This window comes from Eriocheir sinensis, chromosome 30 (genome assembly GCF_024679095.1).
Source record: "Eriocheir sinensis breed Jianghai 21 chromosome 30, ASM2467909v1, whole genome shotgun sequence".
In the NCBI taxonomy this organism is placed as follows: domain Eukaryota; kingdom Metazoa; phylum Arthropoda; class Malacostraca; order Decapoda; family Varunidae; genus Eriocheir; species Eriocheir sinensis.
Window position 1 is genome coordinate 4,272,902 of NC_066538.1, and position 17,024 is coordinate 4,289,925.

General features: G+C 43.5%; 1 protein-coding gene across 1 annotated transcript in view; it reads right to left on the reverse strand.

Moving 5' to 3' along the window:
• LOC127005741 (uncharacterized) overlaps positions 1-17,024 on the reverse strand; it is a 181,333-nt gene that overhangs the window by 22,345 nt on the left and 141,964 nt on the right. Inside the window, exons 3-9 of the mRNA XM_050874853.1 lie at positions 12,980-13,214; positions 11,341-11,462; positions 6,746-6,837; positions 5,879-5,989; positions 4,266-4,445; positions 3,947-4,041; positions 980-1,278 (exon numbers count right to left, since the gene is read on the reverse strand). Coding sequence (XP_050730810.1) covers positions 980-1,278; positions 3,947-4,041; positions 4,266-4,445; positions 5,879-5,989; positions 6,746-6,837; positions 11,341-11,462; positions 12,980-13,172 — 1,092 coding nt within the window. The 5' untranslated portion in view covers positions 13,173-13,214. The remainder of the gene's footprint in view (positions 1-979; positions 1,279-3,946; positions 4,042-4,265; positions 4,446-5,878; positions 5,990-6,745; positions 6,838-11,340; positions 11,463-12,979; positions 13,215-17,024) is intronic.

The window sequence follows — 17,024 nt, forward strand, 5'->3', positions numbered from 1 at the left end:
GGTCTAGAATGTTGGGCCGATCTCCAAGACGGTCAGGAATACGTGTAGGGTGCTGGACCAACTGCTCTAGGTCGTTGAGGATAGCAAAGTTGTAGGCTTGTTCACCAGGATGGTCAGTGAAAGAGGATGAAAGCCAAAGCTGGTGGTGAACATTGAAATCTCCTAGGATGGAGATTTCAGCGACCAAATCTCCAATCTCATAATCTCTTTTAATATCTTCCTCTAGTCTTTACATCTTTACTTCAACCATTCGTCTCATTCTTTAAAATACATCATGAACACTCTGGCCCACATAAAACTAACCTCCTCCGCTGACTAAATCTCATACTCTCTTTTTAATATCATCCCTTAGTCTTTACATCTTTATTTCATCCCTTCGTCTCACTCTTTAACCATGAAAAAAATACATCATGAACACTCTGGCCCACATAAAACTGACCTCCTCCACTGACTAAATCTCATAATCTCTTTTAATATCTTCCTCTAGTCTTTACATCTTTACTTCATCCCTTCGTCTCATTCTTTAACCATGAAAAAAATACATCATGAACACTCTGGCCCACATAAAACTGACCTCCTCCGCTGGCTAAATCTCATACTCTCTTTTTAATATCATCCCTTAGTCTTTACATCTTTACTTCATCCCTTCGTCTCACTCTTTAACCATGAAAAAAATACATCATGAACACTCTGGCCCACATAAAACTGACCTCCTCCACTGACTAAATCTCATAATCTCTTTTAATATCTTCCTCTAGTCTTTACATCTTTACTTCATCCCTTCGTCTCATTCTTTAACCATGAAAAAAATACATCATGAACACTCTGGCCCACATAAAACTGACCTCCTCCGCTGGCTAAATCTCATACTCTCTTTTTAATATCATCCCTTAGTCTTTACATCTTTACTTCATCCCTTCGTCTCATTCCTTAACCGTGAAAAAAATACATCACAAACACATAGGCCCATACAACTGACCTCCACGGCTGGCTTGGCACTCTTGAGAAGGCTGACCCACATGTACTTCTTGAGGGCATGGAGCTCATAGTTGCAGAGGTAGGGGCTTGTGCTGTAGGCGCTGTAGCAGGAAGGGAAGGACACGGGCATGAAGTTGTCTAGGTTGGAGAGAGAGTTTGGCCACCAGTCGAAGAACATGATGGGCTTCTCCCCCCTGAAGAAGCAGAGGAACTGGGGCGAGAGGTTCGGCCCCACCCACGCCAAACGCACCAGCAGGCTCTCCATCTCCACCTGCTTCTTAAGGAACTCGTTGAAGTCGCCTGTGGAGAGAGAGGTGTGTCAGAAATGGCGTCTTGGTGAAATAATGTTGGAGTAACTGTTTTTAACCATCCAAATATGAACAGACAGGTTTTGTAGATTCCAGTGAACTGTAGTGAAATAGAAAGGACATAGCGATTGTACTGTAGGGAAATAGAAAGGACACAGGGATTGTACTGTAGGGAAATAGAAAGGAGACAGGGATTGTACTGTAGGGAAATAGAAAGGAGACAGGGATTGTACTGTAGGGAAATAGAAAGGAGACAGGGATTGTACTGTAGGGAAACAGAAAGGACATAGCGATTGTACTGTAGGGAAATAGAAAGGACACAGGGATTGTACTGTAGGGAAATAGAAAGGACATAGGGATTGTACTGTAGTGAAATAGAAAGGAGACAGGGATTGTACTGTAGGGAAATAGAAAGGACATAGCGATTGTACTGTAGGGAAATAGAAAGGAGACAGGGATTGTACTGTAGGGAAATAGAAAGGACATAGGGATTGTACTGTAGGGAAATAGAAAGGACACAGGGATTGTACTGTAGGGAAATAGAAAGGACATAGGGATTGTACTGTAGGGAAATAGAAAGGACATAGGGATTGTACTGTAGTGAAATAGAAAGGACATAGGGATTGTACTGTAGGGAAATAGAAAGGACACAGGGATTGTACTGTAGGGAAATAGAAAGGACACAGGGATTGTACTGTAGTGAAATAGAAAGGACATAGGGATTGTACTGTAGGGAAATAGAAAGGACACAGGGATTGTACTGTAGGGAAATAGAAAGGACATAGCGATTGTACTGTAGTGAAATAGAAAGGACACAGGGATTGTACTGTAGGGAAATAGAAAGGACATAGCGATTGTACTGTAGGGAAATAGAAAGGACATAGGGATTGTACTGTAGTGAAATAGAAAGGAGACAGGGATTGTACTGTAGGGAAATAGAAAGGACATAGCGATTGTACTGTAGGGAAATAGAAAGGAGACAGGGATTGTACTGTAGGGAAATAGAAAGGACATAGGGATTGTACTGTAGGGAAATAGAAAGGACATAGGGATTGTACTGTAGGGAAATAGAAAGGACATAGGGATTGTACTGTAGTGAAATAGAAAGGACATAGGGATTGTACTGTAGGGAAATAGAAAGAACATAGCGATTGTACTGTAGGGAAATAGAAAGGACATAGGGATTGTACTGTAGTGAAATAGAAAGGACATAGGGATTGTACTGTAGTGAAATAGAAAGGACATAGGGATTGTACTGTAGTGAAATAGAAAGGACATAGGGATTGTACTGTAGTGAAATAGAAAGGACATAGGGATTGTACTGTAGTGAAATAGAAAGAACATAGCGATTGTACTGTAGGGAAATAGAAAGAACATAGCGATTGTACTGTAGTGAAATAGAAAGGACATAGGGATTGTACTGTAGTGAAATAGAAAGAACATAGCGATTGTACTGTAGGGAAATAGAAAGAACATAGCGATTGTACTGTAGGGAAATAGAAAGGACATAGGGATTGTACTGTAGGGAAATAGAAAGGACATAGCGATTGTACTGTAGGGAAATAGAAAGGACATAGCGATTGTACTGTAGGGAAATAGAAAGGACATAGCGATTGTACTGTAGTGAAATAGAAAGGACATAGCGATTGTACTGTAGTGAAATAGAAAGGACATAGCGATTGTACTGTAGGGAAATAGAAAGGACATAGCGATTGTACTGTAGGGAAATAGAAAGGACATAGCGATTGTACTGTAGGGAAATAGAAAGGACATAGGGATTGTACTGTAGGGAAATAGAAAGGACATAGGGATTGTACTGTAGGGAAATAGAAAGGACATAGGGATTGTACTGTAGGGAAGTAGAAAGGACATAGGGATTGTACTGTAGGGAAATAGAAAGGACATAGGGATTGTACTGTAGGGAAGTAGAAAGGACACAGGGATTGTACTGTGGGAAATAGAAAGGACATAGGGATTGTACTGTAGGGAAGTAGAAAGGACATAGGGATTGTACTGTAGGGAAATAGAAAGGACATAGGGATTGTACTGTAGGGAAGTAGAAAGGACATAGGGATTGTACTGTAGGGAAATAGAAAGGACATAGGGATTGTACTGTAGGGAAGTAGAAAGGACATAGGGATTGTACTGTAGGGAAATAGAAAGGACACAGGGATTGTACTGTAGGGAAATAGAAAGGACACAGGGATTGTACTGTAGGGAAATAGAAAGGACACAGGGATTGTACTGTAGGGAAATAGAAAGGAGACAGGGATTGTACTGTAGGGAAATAGAAAGGAGACAGGGATTGTACTGTAGGGAAATAGAAAGGACATAGGGATTGTACTGTAGGGAAATGTAGGTTTTAGGGTTTTACTGTTGAGAAATATTAGGTTACTGTATGGCTCTTAATAGTGAATAGAGGGAATATACTGCAGGGAAATATTAGGTCCCTTAAAAGCAAATAGAGGGAATATACTGCAGAGAAATATTAGGTTACAGTATAGCAAATTAAGGGAACATACTGCAAAGAAATATTAAGTTACTGAATGAAGGCTGCCAGAGTTTACCAGCGGAAGGAATGAAAGAATGAAGATGCAGGTGAACTCTTGCAGAAGGGATTGGGACAGCACAGGGGTGAGCAAGAGGGCTGCGTCACTTACTGTGGTTGCCAATGAACAATGTGGCGCACTTCCTCCCAGCACACAGCGGAGGGGTGAAGATGCCCTCTCGACAGTAGTTTTTCTCACACCAGTACCTGCAAAGGGCACCGAGGTCAGGTCAGGTCAGGCACACAAACTAACACTGGAATTCATACTAGCAGTGATTCAGGATTTATCAGTCATCTCTCTCTCTCTCTCTGGGGACCTTTCACTATTTTTTTTTTCTTTTGTTATTATATTGCTGTTTTTATTCCTATCTCTCTCTCTCTCTCTCTCTCTCTCTCTCTCTCTCTCTCTCATGGTGTGTATAGTGACTGACCTCGTATTGTTGGGAGTGGAGAGTGTGGTGTCAACGGTGTAGTTCGTCCGCAGCTCGTACTCTTCCTCCTCCGTCAGGGCAAAGATCTCCGCCACCTGGTCGCGCTGGAAGGAACGCCAGTGGTCTGTGATGATCCCCGGGTGGCCGAAGCTGCTGTTCTTGGACACGAACCACCCAAACCTGCAACACACACACACACACATACACGTCACTAACAACACTATATTTTTTTACAACAAAGGAGGCAGCTCAAGGGCACAAAAAAAGGAAACAATAATAAAAAAAAAAGCCCGCTACTCGCTGCCCCTAAAAAGAATCCAAGGAGGTGGTTGAAAGAGGGGTCAGTTTCGAGAGAAGAGGTGTCCTGATACCCTCTTCCGCATGCCTCACAACACACATCTGACCCCATGACAACACTAGGCTTTTAACATGACCTCACAACTATTGGGATTACATAGGGAGGGTTGAAGGAAGGACACTCAAGCTGTGTATAGTGCCTTAACAACAGAACTCATTAATAACTGGACGGCAACACTACGGACATTCTCTTCTACCTTCTGCGCTGTTCCTTTCATTCTCTACTCTGTGTTTCTGGGAGGGAGGGAGGAAGAGGGAGAGCAGGAGAGAGAGAGACAAAGAAAGGCAGAAAAACAGAGAGGAAATGACAGAAAAAGTGAAAGAGAGAAACAGAAACAGAGGAACAGATTTCGCCTCTCTCATCCACTAGCTCCAAAGACTGAGAAGGAGATGAGTAACATTCTCAAGATTGCTTTATTTAGGTTCCTGGTACAGAAGAAAGGTCAGACAACAACCAGGTTCATAAAACTACCCATGGATATGCTCAAAAATCCTATGAAAGCCTTGTTCAATTTGTGAGGGTACAGAAGAAGGGTCAAATTACAACCAGGGTCATAGAAATACACATGGAAATGCTCAAAACTCCTATGAAAGCCTTGTTAAATATGTGAGGGTACAGAAGAAAGGTCAAATTACAACCAGGGTCATAAAACTACACATGGAAATGCTCAAAACTCCTATGAAAGCCTTGTTAAATATGTGAGGGTGCAGAAGAAAGGTCAGACAACAACCAGGCTCATAAAACTACCCATGGAAATGCTCAAAACTCCTATGAAAGCCTTGTTAAATATGTGAGGGTACAGAAGAAGGGTCAAACTACAACCAGGGTCATAAAACTACACATGGAAATGCTCAAAACTCCTATGAAAGCCTTGTTAAATATGTGAGGGTACAGAAGAAGGGTCAAACTACAACCAGGCTCATAAAACTACCCATGGAAATGCTCAAAACTCCTATGAAAACCTTGTTAACTCCTTGAATGCGGATTTCCTACAAGAAGACATCACCAAGCTACAGGAACGGAACAAAAAGTGGCTGCTACAGAAGAAAAATGTAAAGTCTTGCACCTTCAGAGGAGATATCCAGCATCCCAATACCACATGGGAAACACTCCACTATCCACCACAGAGGCAGAGAAAGACCTGGGGCTATATATGTTACCAGGCTACCAGTAAATGCCAAATCCGTGACAATCGCAGAGGACGGGTTAAAAATGTGAGCTTGGGCACGAAAATGTTTATGGTTGTGAGACTTACCGCCCGCCAGACGCATGCTTCCCACAGTCACTCTCCGCTGATATGTAGAGGTCGTTGGCGGTGGGTGGAATCCAAACCTCCATATTGAACATCGCCTCGGGTATCCCATGTCTGCAAAGCGAGGCCATCAGTAGTACGAGCCTAGGCCTATTCTGTGATACTCTTCTTTCTCATTATTACTGTTATCATTGGTGTTACTATTTCTACTACACGTTTTTCTTTCATTCAACATTAATCAGTGGTATCTTTGGTGTTCTGATTCTATAGATATGTGAAGTTACCATGAAAATTTGTACATTGTTTAAATCTAGAACACTAAATGAAGTGAGTATAGGAGATGGATGGGCTAACAACACATCCATGGCAACTCATTTTATCATTAACAACTATAGCATATTTTTTATTTATTTATTTATTTATTTATTATTATTATTTTTTTTGTGTGTGTTCCAAACTACACTAACCCTAATGTATCTTTAATATACTATGCAAATCAACATCTAAAAGGTAAAAAATTCAAGGATATCAGCAAGAACTAGAAAATTAATATAGCGTGTAGTTAGTGTAGTTATTAATAGCGATAAATACAGTAAAGAAAATAGAACATGATTAGTTTAATACACAATAAATAATGAATGTAAAAGAATATCTAAAAGGCCATAAACTCAAAGAAATCAACAGGAACTAGAAAATCAATATATAGTGCTTAGTTTGTGTAGTTATCAATAGCAGTAAACAGCGTAGTTGATATAGTAAAAGTCATATATCTAACACGTATATAATCAAAATACTCCATAAACCACTATCAAACAGTCATAACATTCAAGATATCAACAGGAACTAGATAGAAATGGTCTGAGGGCGTACTTTGTGGTTGTCTTGAGCCGTTCGAGGATCTGGCTGTGGTTGAAGGAGTTGTTGTATTGCGTGATGGTGACGTTCTGGTAGCCAAGGCCTTCCTGCAACACACACAGAGGCAACACAACTCTTTACTAACTGGATGGCAACACAATGGACATTCTCTTGTACCTTCTTCTGTGGTGTTTCTTTCATTCTCTACTCTGTGTTTCTGGGTGTGAAGGGAGGGAGGGAGAGGGAGAGCAGGAGAGAGAGAGACAAAAAGAGAGGCAGAAAGACAAGAAGAGAGAAAGACAGAAAGACAGAAAGAGCAAGAGAAAGAGAAAGTGAGAGAAACAGAGAGAGAAAGAGAAATATCTGCACTATACACAAAATACAATCAATATCAACTACTCCAACAACATAAAGTCTTGGGATATCTTTTGAGGCATTTAGCACCAGTAGACAGATCAACAGAAGAGTTTTTGGCAAGATTTCCACCAGATTGCCACCAGCTTTTCAACGCCAATGTACTACGAACGGAGTCTTACCGTAGGAGTGACGCGGTAAACTCTACGGTCCCATCCAGCCGCGTTTACATTACTCAACAGCTCCCGTGATGAAGAATTGAAACACCTTAGATTTATTCCCACAAGAACATCATTGAACATATATCAGTAGGACGATCAATGAGAACACCCTTTCATAGCATACTCAGTCCCTTCTTGCTGCCATATCCCTACAATACCCCTGCCCAGTCATGCCCTTTCTTCCCATAACGCACTGAGACCTATCCTGAGCCTCCCATCTTTCCATAATGCTCCAGCCCTTCCATACCCTACTTAATCCCTCTCTCCTTCCATACCCTTATCATGCCCCTTCCAGTTATGCTTCTTCTCCTAACCTCCTTCCATAATGCCCCATCCCTTCCTTCCCTGCCCTACCCATACCATGCCCATTCTTCCCCTTTTTTTTTTTTTTTTTTTTTTTTTTTACAGCAAAGGAGACAGCTCAAGGGCACAAAAAAGTAAACATTAATAAAAAAAAGCCGCTGCTCCTAAAAAGAATCCAAAGAGGTGGCCGAAAGATAAGTCAGTTTCGGGAGGAGAGGTGTCCTGATACCCTCCTCTTGAAAGAGTTCAAGTCGTAGGCAGGAGGAAATACAGATGAAGGAAGATTGTTCCAGAGTTTACCAGCGTGAGGGATGAAAGAGTGAAGATGCTGGTTAACTCTTGCATAAGGGGTTTGGACAGTATAGGGATGAGCATGAGTAGAAAGTCGAGTGCAGCGGGCCTGGAGGGGGAGGCATGCAGTTAGCAAGTTCAGAAGAGCAGTCAGCGTGGAAATATCGATAGAAGATAGAAAGAGAGGCAACATTGCGGCGGAATTTAAGAGGTAGAAGACTATCAGTATGAGGAGGAGAGCTGATGAGACGAAGAGCCTTTGCCTCCACTCTGTCCAGAAGAGCTGTGAGTGGAGCCCCCACATGAGATGCATACTCCATACGAGGGCGGACAAGGCCCTGTATATGGACAGCAACTGTGCAGGGAGAAGAACTGGCGGAGACGGTATAGAACGCCCAGCCTCGAGGAAGCTGATTTAGTAAGAGATGAGATATGAAGTTTCCAGTTGAGATTTTGAGTTAAGGATAGACCGAGGATGTTTAGTGTTGAGGAAGGTGATAGCTGGGTGTTGTCAAAGAATAGGGGATAGTTGTTTGGAAGATTGTGTCGAGTGGATAGGTGGAGAAACTGTGTTTTGAGGCGTTGAAGGACACCAGGTTCTTCTTGCCCCAATCGGAAATAATAGTAAGGTCTGAGGCTAAGCGTTCTGCAGCCTCCAGCCTTGAGTCGTTAAGTTCCTGAAGGTGGGTCTTCTATTAAAAGAAGTTGAATAATGCAGAGTGGAATCATCGGCGTAGGAATGGATAGGACAGTTCGTTTTGGAAAGAAGATCATCAATGAACAACAGAAAAAGAGTGGGAGATAGGACAGAACCCTGTGGGACACCACTGTTAATAGATTTAGGGGAAGAACAGTGACCGTCTACCACGGCAGAAATAGAACAGTCAGAAAGGAAACTGGAGATAAAGGTACAGAGAAGGATAGAAACCGTAGGAGGGTAGTTTAGAAAGCAAAGATTTGTGCCAGACCCTATCAAAAGCTTTTGATATGTCCAGCGCAATAGCAAAAGTTTCACCCAACAGCTAAGAGAGGATGACCAAGAGTCAGTTAAGAAGGCTAGGAGATCACCAGTAGAACGCCCTTGCGGAACCCATACTGGCGATCAGATAGAAGGTCAGAAGTGGAAAGGTGCTTTTGAATCTTACGGTTAAGGATTGATTCAAAAGCTTTAGATAGACAAGAAAGTAAAGCAATAGGACGGTAGTTTGAGGGATTGGGCGGTCACCCTTCTTAGGTACAGGCTGTGTGAAGGCATACTTCCAGCAAGAAGGAAAGGTAGATGTTGACAGGCAGAGGCGAAGAGTTTGACCAGGCAGGGTGACAGCACGGAGGCACAGTTTTAAGGACAATAGGAGGCACTCCATCAGGTCCATAAGCCTTCTGAGGATTGAGGCCAGAGAGGGCATAGAAAACATCATTTTGAAGAATCTTTATAACAGGCATAAAGGAGTCAGAGGGGATGAGTAGGAGGAATATGCCCAGAATCGTCCAGAGTGGAGTTTTAGAAAAAGTTTGAGAGAAGAGTTCAGCCTTAGAGATAGATGAGACGGCAGTGTTGCCGTCAGGACTGAGAGTGGAGGAAAGATGAAGAAGTGAAGTTGGAGGAGATGTTTTGGCTAGATGCCAGAAGTCACGGGAAGAGTTAGAGAAAGCAAGGTTTTGACATTTTCTATTAATGAAAGAATTTTTGGTTAGTCGGAGAATAGATTTGGCACGATTTCGGGCAGAAATGTAAAGTTCATAATTAGCATTAGTTTGAAGGCTCTGGTATCTTTTGTGAGCTACCTCTCTATCATTGACAGCACGAGAACAAGCATGATTAAACCAAGGTTTTTTAGCGTGAGGAGTAGAGAAAGAACGAGGAATGTATGCCTCCATTCCAGAGACAATCACCTCTGTGATGCGCTGAGCACACACAGAGCTCTCTATCCTGGAAGCAATAATCATTCCACGGGAAATCGGAAAAGTACATCCTCAGGTCGTCCCACCGAGCTGAAGCAAAATGCCAGAAGCATCGCCTCTTCGGTGGGTCCAGAGGATGTACAGGAGCGATAGGACAGGATGCAGAAATAAGATTGTGATCGGAGGAGCCCAACGGAGAACAGTTTGACAGAATAAGCAGAAGGGTTTGAGGTAAGGAAGAGGTCTAGAATGTTGGGCCGATCTCCAAGACGGTCAGGAATACGTGTAGGGTGCTGGACCAACTGCTCTAGGTCGTTGAGGATAGCAAAGTTGTAGGCTTGTTCAACAGGATGGTCAGTGAAAGAGGATGAAAGCCAAAGCTGGTGGTGAACATTGAAATCTCCTAGGATGGAGATTTCAGCGAAGGGAGAGTGGGTCAAGATGTGCTCCACTTTAGAATTCAAATAGTCAAAGAATTTTACATAGTTGGTAGAGTTAGGTGAGAGATAAACAGCACAGATGTATTTAGTAATAGAATGACAGTGAAGTCTTAACCAGATGGTGGAAAATTCAGAAGAGTCAAGGTCGTGGGCACGAGAGCAAGTGATGTCGTTGCGCAACATCCAGCTTTGGATTGAAATTTAGGATAGAGATAGTAGGAGGGAACAGAGTAGAGATTGCTGTCAGTAGCCTCAGAAACCTGTGTTTCGGTAAGGAAGAGAAGGTGAGGTTTAGAGGAGGAGAGATGATGTTCCACAGAATGAAAATTAGAGCGAAGACTGCGAATGTTGCAGAAATTGAGAAGAAAGAGGTTCGAGGAGTTATCAAGACACCTCTCGGGTCGGCAGCCAGAAGGGGAGTCCGCTCTGGGGGAATTTGTGGTCCCCCCCCCAGGCGGGACTCCGAGGCATTGCTTAATTGAGCCATTTTGAATTTTGAATTTTGGAAAAAGGTGTATATGTTATGTGAATGTAGTGTGGTGTGGATAAAGAGAGGATCTGTCTTTAGAGAGCATGCTGAACTACTCTCCGGTGTTGGTGAGACAATAGGGAAACGGTTAGTGAGGACATGGGAAGGGTCTTTGGAGGGCTTCAGCTCCCTTCTCACCTCCCATATATACCTCACCGGGAGTGGCTTGCGCCCGTTCGGTAGGTGTCTTCCTACCTACTCCAGCCTAACCCACAAAGAGACCCCAATGTACTTCTCCTATAATGCCCCATCCCTTCCATACCATACCCAGTCCCTTCCCTTCCCTGCCCTACCCAAACCATAACCCTTCTCCTCCTAACCCACAAAGACCCCCCTGTACCTAGCCCCATCCCTTCCATACCCCACTCAGTCCCTTCCCTTCCCTACCCTGCCCATTTTTGCCATTCTAACCCACAAAGACCCCCCCCTGTACTTAGCCCCATCCCTTCCACACCCCACTCAGTCCCTCTCCTTCCCTTCCCTGCCCATTTCTGCCCCTTCTTCTCCTTCCATACCCCACTCAGTCCCTCCCTTCCCTGCCCTGCCCAGTCCTGCCTTTTCTTCACTCACTTGTAACAGGATCTTGGTGAGGGCGGTAGCGAGCTGGTGGGAGAGTCGTGTGGAGGTGTCCAGCTTGATAGGGAGTTCCTGCTGCTCCCACGAGTCGATGTAGAGGTAGCGTTGTGGCGGCACTGCAAGATAAGGACACGACTCACTCACTCACTGGTGCTAGAAGATAACTTAAGCAAGATAACTTAAGTCCGCATCCATAAAAATATCAGCACCTCAGTTTGGTTGTTTGAAAAGCCTCTCTTAGAAGTTGCTGGGGTTTGCATGGCGTGTTTTGTGATCCTAGTGATAGTTTAATACCGGCGCCTCAGTTTGCCTGTTTGAAAAGGACGAAGAGGAAGAAAAGGTCGAGGAGGACGAGTAGGAGGAAAAGAGAAAAGGAGAAAGAGGAGAAGGAAGATGAGGATGAGTAGGAGGTAGATGAAGAGGGAAAAGAAAAAGGAGGACGAGGAGGAAGATAAGGAGGAGGAGAACGAGTAAGAGGAAAGAGAAAAGGAGAAAGAGGAGAAGGAAGATGAGGATGAGAAGGAGGTAGGAGATGAAGAGGGAGAAGAAAGAGAAGGACGAGGAGGAAGAAAAGGAGGAGGAGAACGAGTAAGAGGAAAGAGAAAAGGAGAAAGAGGAGAAGGAAGATGAGGATGAGAAGGAGGAGGAGAACGAGTAGGAGGACAGAGAAAAGGAGAAAGAGGAGAAGGAAGATGAGGATGAGTAAGTAGGAGATGAAGAGGGAGAAAAAGAGAAGGACGAGGAGGAAGGAAAGGAGGAGGAGAACGAGTAAGAGGAAAGAGAAAAGGAGAAAGAGGAGAAGGAAGATGAGGATGAGAAGGAGGTAGGAGATGAAGAGGGAGAAGAAAGAGAAGATGGACAAGGAGGAAGAAAAGGAGGAGGAGAACGAGTAGGAGGAAAGAGAAAAGGAGAAAGAGGAGAAGGAAGATGAGGATGAGAAGGAGGTAGATGAAGAGGGAGAAAAAAGAGAAGAAAGAGGAGGAAGAAAAGGACGAGGAGGAAGAAAAGGAGGAGGAGAACGAGTAGGAAGAAAGAGGAAAGGAGAAAGAGGAGGAGAAGGAAGATGAGGATGAGTAGGTAGGAGATGAAGAGGGAGAAGAAAGAGAAGATGGACAAGGAGGAAGAAAAGGAGGAGGAGAACGAGTAGGAAGAAAGAGAAAAGGAGAAAGAGGAGGAGAAGGAAGATGAGGATGAGAAGGAGGTAGGAGATGAAGAGGGAGAAGAAAGAGGAGGCAGAAAAGGAAGAGGAGGAGGAGGAGGACGGCTGTTTTGTGATCCCGGTGATAGCTTTACACGACTTCTGCACCACTGACGGGAAAATTATCCATGAAAACCCGGTTATATAATCTCTGTGGCCTTGGGAAATGGTCTTAACAGGAGCCCGATACGTTTAATATGAACATGGACTTTAGTGTGTGGGTTAAGACACTCTTTTTACGATTGCTTATGGGAGAAAACGAAGGAAAAGATGAGGAAGAATAAGACCTAAGGCTGATATACTTGTAATGACTCTAAGAAGAAGATGTAGAAGAGGAGGATAAAGAAAGAATGGGTATTAGAAAAGGAATGAAGGACGAAGAAACGAAAGGAGAGAGAGAGAGAGAGAGAGAACAACACAAAAAACTCTACGCACATGACTTGCCAAATTTCGTGAGTCTCATGCATTGCTCTGCCTCCGCCGGGTGGACACAACAGCCGAGCACAAGGAGGGCAAGCAGCAGGAGGGCCGAGGACAGCAGGGAGCGGCACCTCAGCGGCAGGGGGGGCAGCAGGGGGGGCGTGCTGGCTGGGCTTGGAGGAGGGGGGCCCCGCGCCACCCCCGACATGGCTGCGAGGAGCCGGGCTACCTATCAGCGGGCCGCGGCATTCTGAAACAAGGGAGAGAGGAGGGTGAGGGGAAGGTTAGGGGAGATAAGGCTGGTGGGTGTTGGTAACGATGGAGATTGATTGATTGATAGTTTATTGTTGCAGGTAAACAAGGGAGAAGGGAGGAACATGCCATCCCAACCCCCAGGCAGGGCAGAATGTGATTATACAACTAGTGATACATGTCTAGGAAGCACCATGAAACTAAAAAGATACAATGGTAGGAATGAATGCACAACAAGGGAGGGGGCGGTACCTGCCGGCCTCCCCCTAGACAATAAGAAAATAAAATGTGGGTTTTTAACGAGTGTGCCCAACGCTTTCACCCTTCACATTAACTATTTCCAAAGGTCAAAAACGAGATAATCGGGTTCTAAGGTGTGTTTTCTTGAAGGTTCATGCTGCAGAGGAAGGGTCAAACGAGTGTGTCTAACTGTTTCACCCTTCACATTAACTATTTCCAAAGGTCAAAAACGAGATCGGGTTCTAAGGAGTGTTTTATTAAAGGTTCATGCTACAGAAGAAGGGTCAAATTACCACCAGGGTCATAAAACTACCCCTGGAAATGCTCACAACTCCTACGAAAGCCTTGTTAAACACGACCCTCCCCTCCCCCTTCTTTTTCCCTCCTCTCCTCTCCCTTCCCCTCCTTCCCCTCCCCTCCTCTTTCCTCCTCTCCCCTTTCCTCCTATCTCCTTCCCCTTCCCTCTCTTCTCTTCCCCTCCTCTCTGTCTTGTCTCCGTTAGTGATGATTGAAATGTGTGTAATTGGGCGCTGAAATGTTTACAAGAATGTGGCCCTTAGTTTTTACATAGAGATATATTGGTTTATTTGTTATCATACTAGTAAATAGGAATAGAAGGGAAGTGAAGGAAAACAACAATGATCCAACTCGACCTTTTTTTCTTTTTTACAGCACAGAGAGGAACTCAAGGGCAACAAAATGAAGATGTAAAAAAAAAAAAAAAAAAAAAAAAGCCCGCTAACTGTTGCTCTCATATAGCGATTAGAATAGTGTCCAAAAGAGAGGTCAATTCCACTCACAAAATCCAAATCACTTAGGAAAATTACAAACTAGATAAATAAAAAAACTTCAACAAAACTTCAAACATCATCTCTGTCCCTCTATCTCGCACGCAAACATCGTCCAGGGCAAGGATAACCGCACGCAAACTCCCGCTAGAAAATTGGCAAACATTACGAGCCAGTCCAGTGTTTGCTCTCAAGGGGGAACTTAACAGGACCGAGAGGAAGAGGGAGGCAGAGGAGTGTATGTCCCTCTCCTCCTCCTCCTCCTCAGCCACACTCCACAATGCAACAGGTGAACTTGAAGAACCACCTGTTGAAGAGGAAGAGGAGGAGGAGGAGGAGGAGGAGGAAAAGAGAAATTAAGTAAAGACAAAAAGAACTAGGAACTGACCAAAATGAAAACGAAAAAAAAAGAAGGAAAAGAAAGAGAAGAAAACAAAACATAAATAAACGAAGTGGACGAAAATAAGAACGAAAGCAAAGAATAACGAGAAGGAAGAGGAGAAGGAGGAGGAAGAGTAGGAGTAAGGAGAAAAGGAGAAAGAGGAGGAGAAGGGAAATGAGGATGAGTAGGAGGTAGGAGATGAAGAGGGAGAAGAAAGGAGGAAGAAAAGGAGGAGGAGGACGAGGAGGACGAAAAGAAGGAGGAATAAGAAAAGGAGGAGGAGGAGTAGAAGGAAGATGAGGATGAGTAGGAGGTAGGAGATGAAGAGGGAGAAGAAAGAGGAGGAGGAGGAGGACGAAGTACAAGGACGAAGAAGAAGAGGAGGAGGAGGAGGAGGGAGAAGGCAATTATATGAAGGCAAATTGAGTAGCCAGGCTTTCATGAACTGGTTTAAGGACAAGGAAAAATCCAGCAATAAAATAAAAAGTTACACAGAGTAGCACAATAGAAGGGAAGGAGAGGGAGGAAGGAGGAAGAGGGAGAGAAGGAGGGAAGGAGAGGGAGAGGGACAAGGGAGAGGGAGGGAAGGAGTGAACAGGAAAACAAGAACCGTGTGTGAGGGAGAGAAAGGAGGAGGAGGAGGGAGAGAAGGAGGACATGGAAGTAGGAATAGAAGAATGACAGAAGGATGAAGGGAATGGGAGAGAAAGGAATGAAAATGGAGGAGAGAGATAAGATAGAGAAGGAGGAGGAGGAGGAGGGAGAGGAGAAGGTCATGGAAGCAGAAGAAAAATGACAGAAAGATGAATGAAACGAGAGAGAAAGGAAGGAAAAGGAAGGAGAGAAAAAAGAGAGAGAGGAGGAGGAAGAGGAAGAGAGGAAGGGCATGGAAGGAGAAGAAGAATAACAGGGAGAAGAAGGGAAAAAGGGAGGAGAGAGATAAGAGAGGAGGAGGAGGAAGAGGAGGAGGAGAAGGGCATGGAAGGAGAAGAAGAATAACAGGGAGAAGAAGGGAAAGGGGAGGAGAGAGAGAAGATGAGAAGGAGAAACGAAAAGGTGCAACTAATATTAATAACAAAGAGTATTCAATCCCCTTCTACGTTAGGTTAATGGGATCCGGCTTATCTCGATCTCATTCAGTCCCGCCCGCCTTGTCACCTCCATTTTCCTTTCTTTTCTTCATGCATTTCACGTTCCTGTTACTCCCAATGTTTTCCTGCCCGCACGAAGTAGAAAATTAATGTTTCTTTTGTTACGTCTATATATATCCAGGCTTTCAGGATTTACATCTATGGTTACAGTAAGGAGGCTAACTTTTTCTCTTTTAATTCTCTTCCACAATACAAAACCACACAAAACTCCACAATATCTCCGTTATTTTATTTTATTTTATTGTTATTATTTTCGTTTCCTTTTCTTTCTTTCATTTTATTCTTTCTTTGCTTCTTCGCTTCTATCCCTTTTTTTCTTTTTCCTAATTCCTTCTTTCCGTCCGTCATTGTGTTTTTCCGGTTTTGATATTTTCCTGTTTTAATTTCCTCTATTTAATTCTATTCTCTCCTATTCTTGACTGTTTTCTTATTTTTCCTTCTTTCTTTCTTCTTATATTATCTTTTCGTTCGTTATAATTTTTTTCCGGTTATGGCGTTATCATATTCAAGTTTCCTTTCATTTCTTTTATTCTTTCTTTTCCCTGCCTTTTTTTCTTCCCTTTTCTTTCCTTCGCTTCTCTCTCTCCTAATATTACGTATCATTGAATTACTACATTTCCTCCATTTTTTTCTTTCTTTCCTTCTTTTCTTCTTATTTTCCCTATCATTACCATCCCTCCTTCATCTGATATTTCCTTTCCGTTCTTTTCCCGTCTTCCTCAGCATCCCTTCCTTCCTTTCTTCCTTCACTAACACAAATGCCAAAACAACTACCTAAAGACACAAAAACAAATATATTAAAACAAAAACAAAAGAGCATCACGCCTCTCGCACCCTCCCTTGTCAAAACAACTACCTATAGACACATGATCCAACCCCACAGAAAAACAAAATCAAAATAGGAACAAAAGAGCATCACGCCTCTCTCATCCTTCCTTCCCCTCTCCACGCGTTGCCGGCCCGCCCTTCACGCCTCCCAATCCCTCAATAGCCCTTCCATTACCCGCCTATCTATGGAGTACCTTTAATATAGGCGTGGGTGGGGAAGTATCAAGTTGCCTCTCGAATCCAAATTGATCGCTGTCTATCGCGGTCACCCTCTGTCTACTTTTATCTACTTTTTATATTGCGAGTTGCTTTTTTTCCGGAGTCATGTTTCATCTACAGTGCCTTATAGAAATAGTTAGTTATCCCTTAATTGTTGGGTATCTTATGAACGATGAATTACAAACAAATACGAAAGCTGG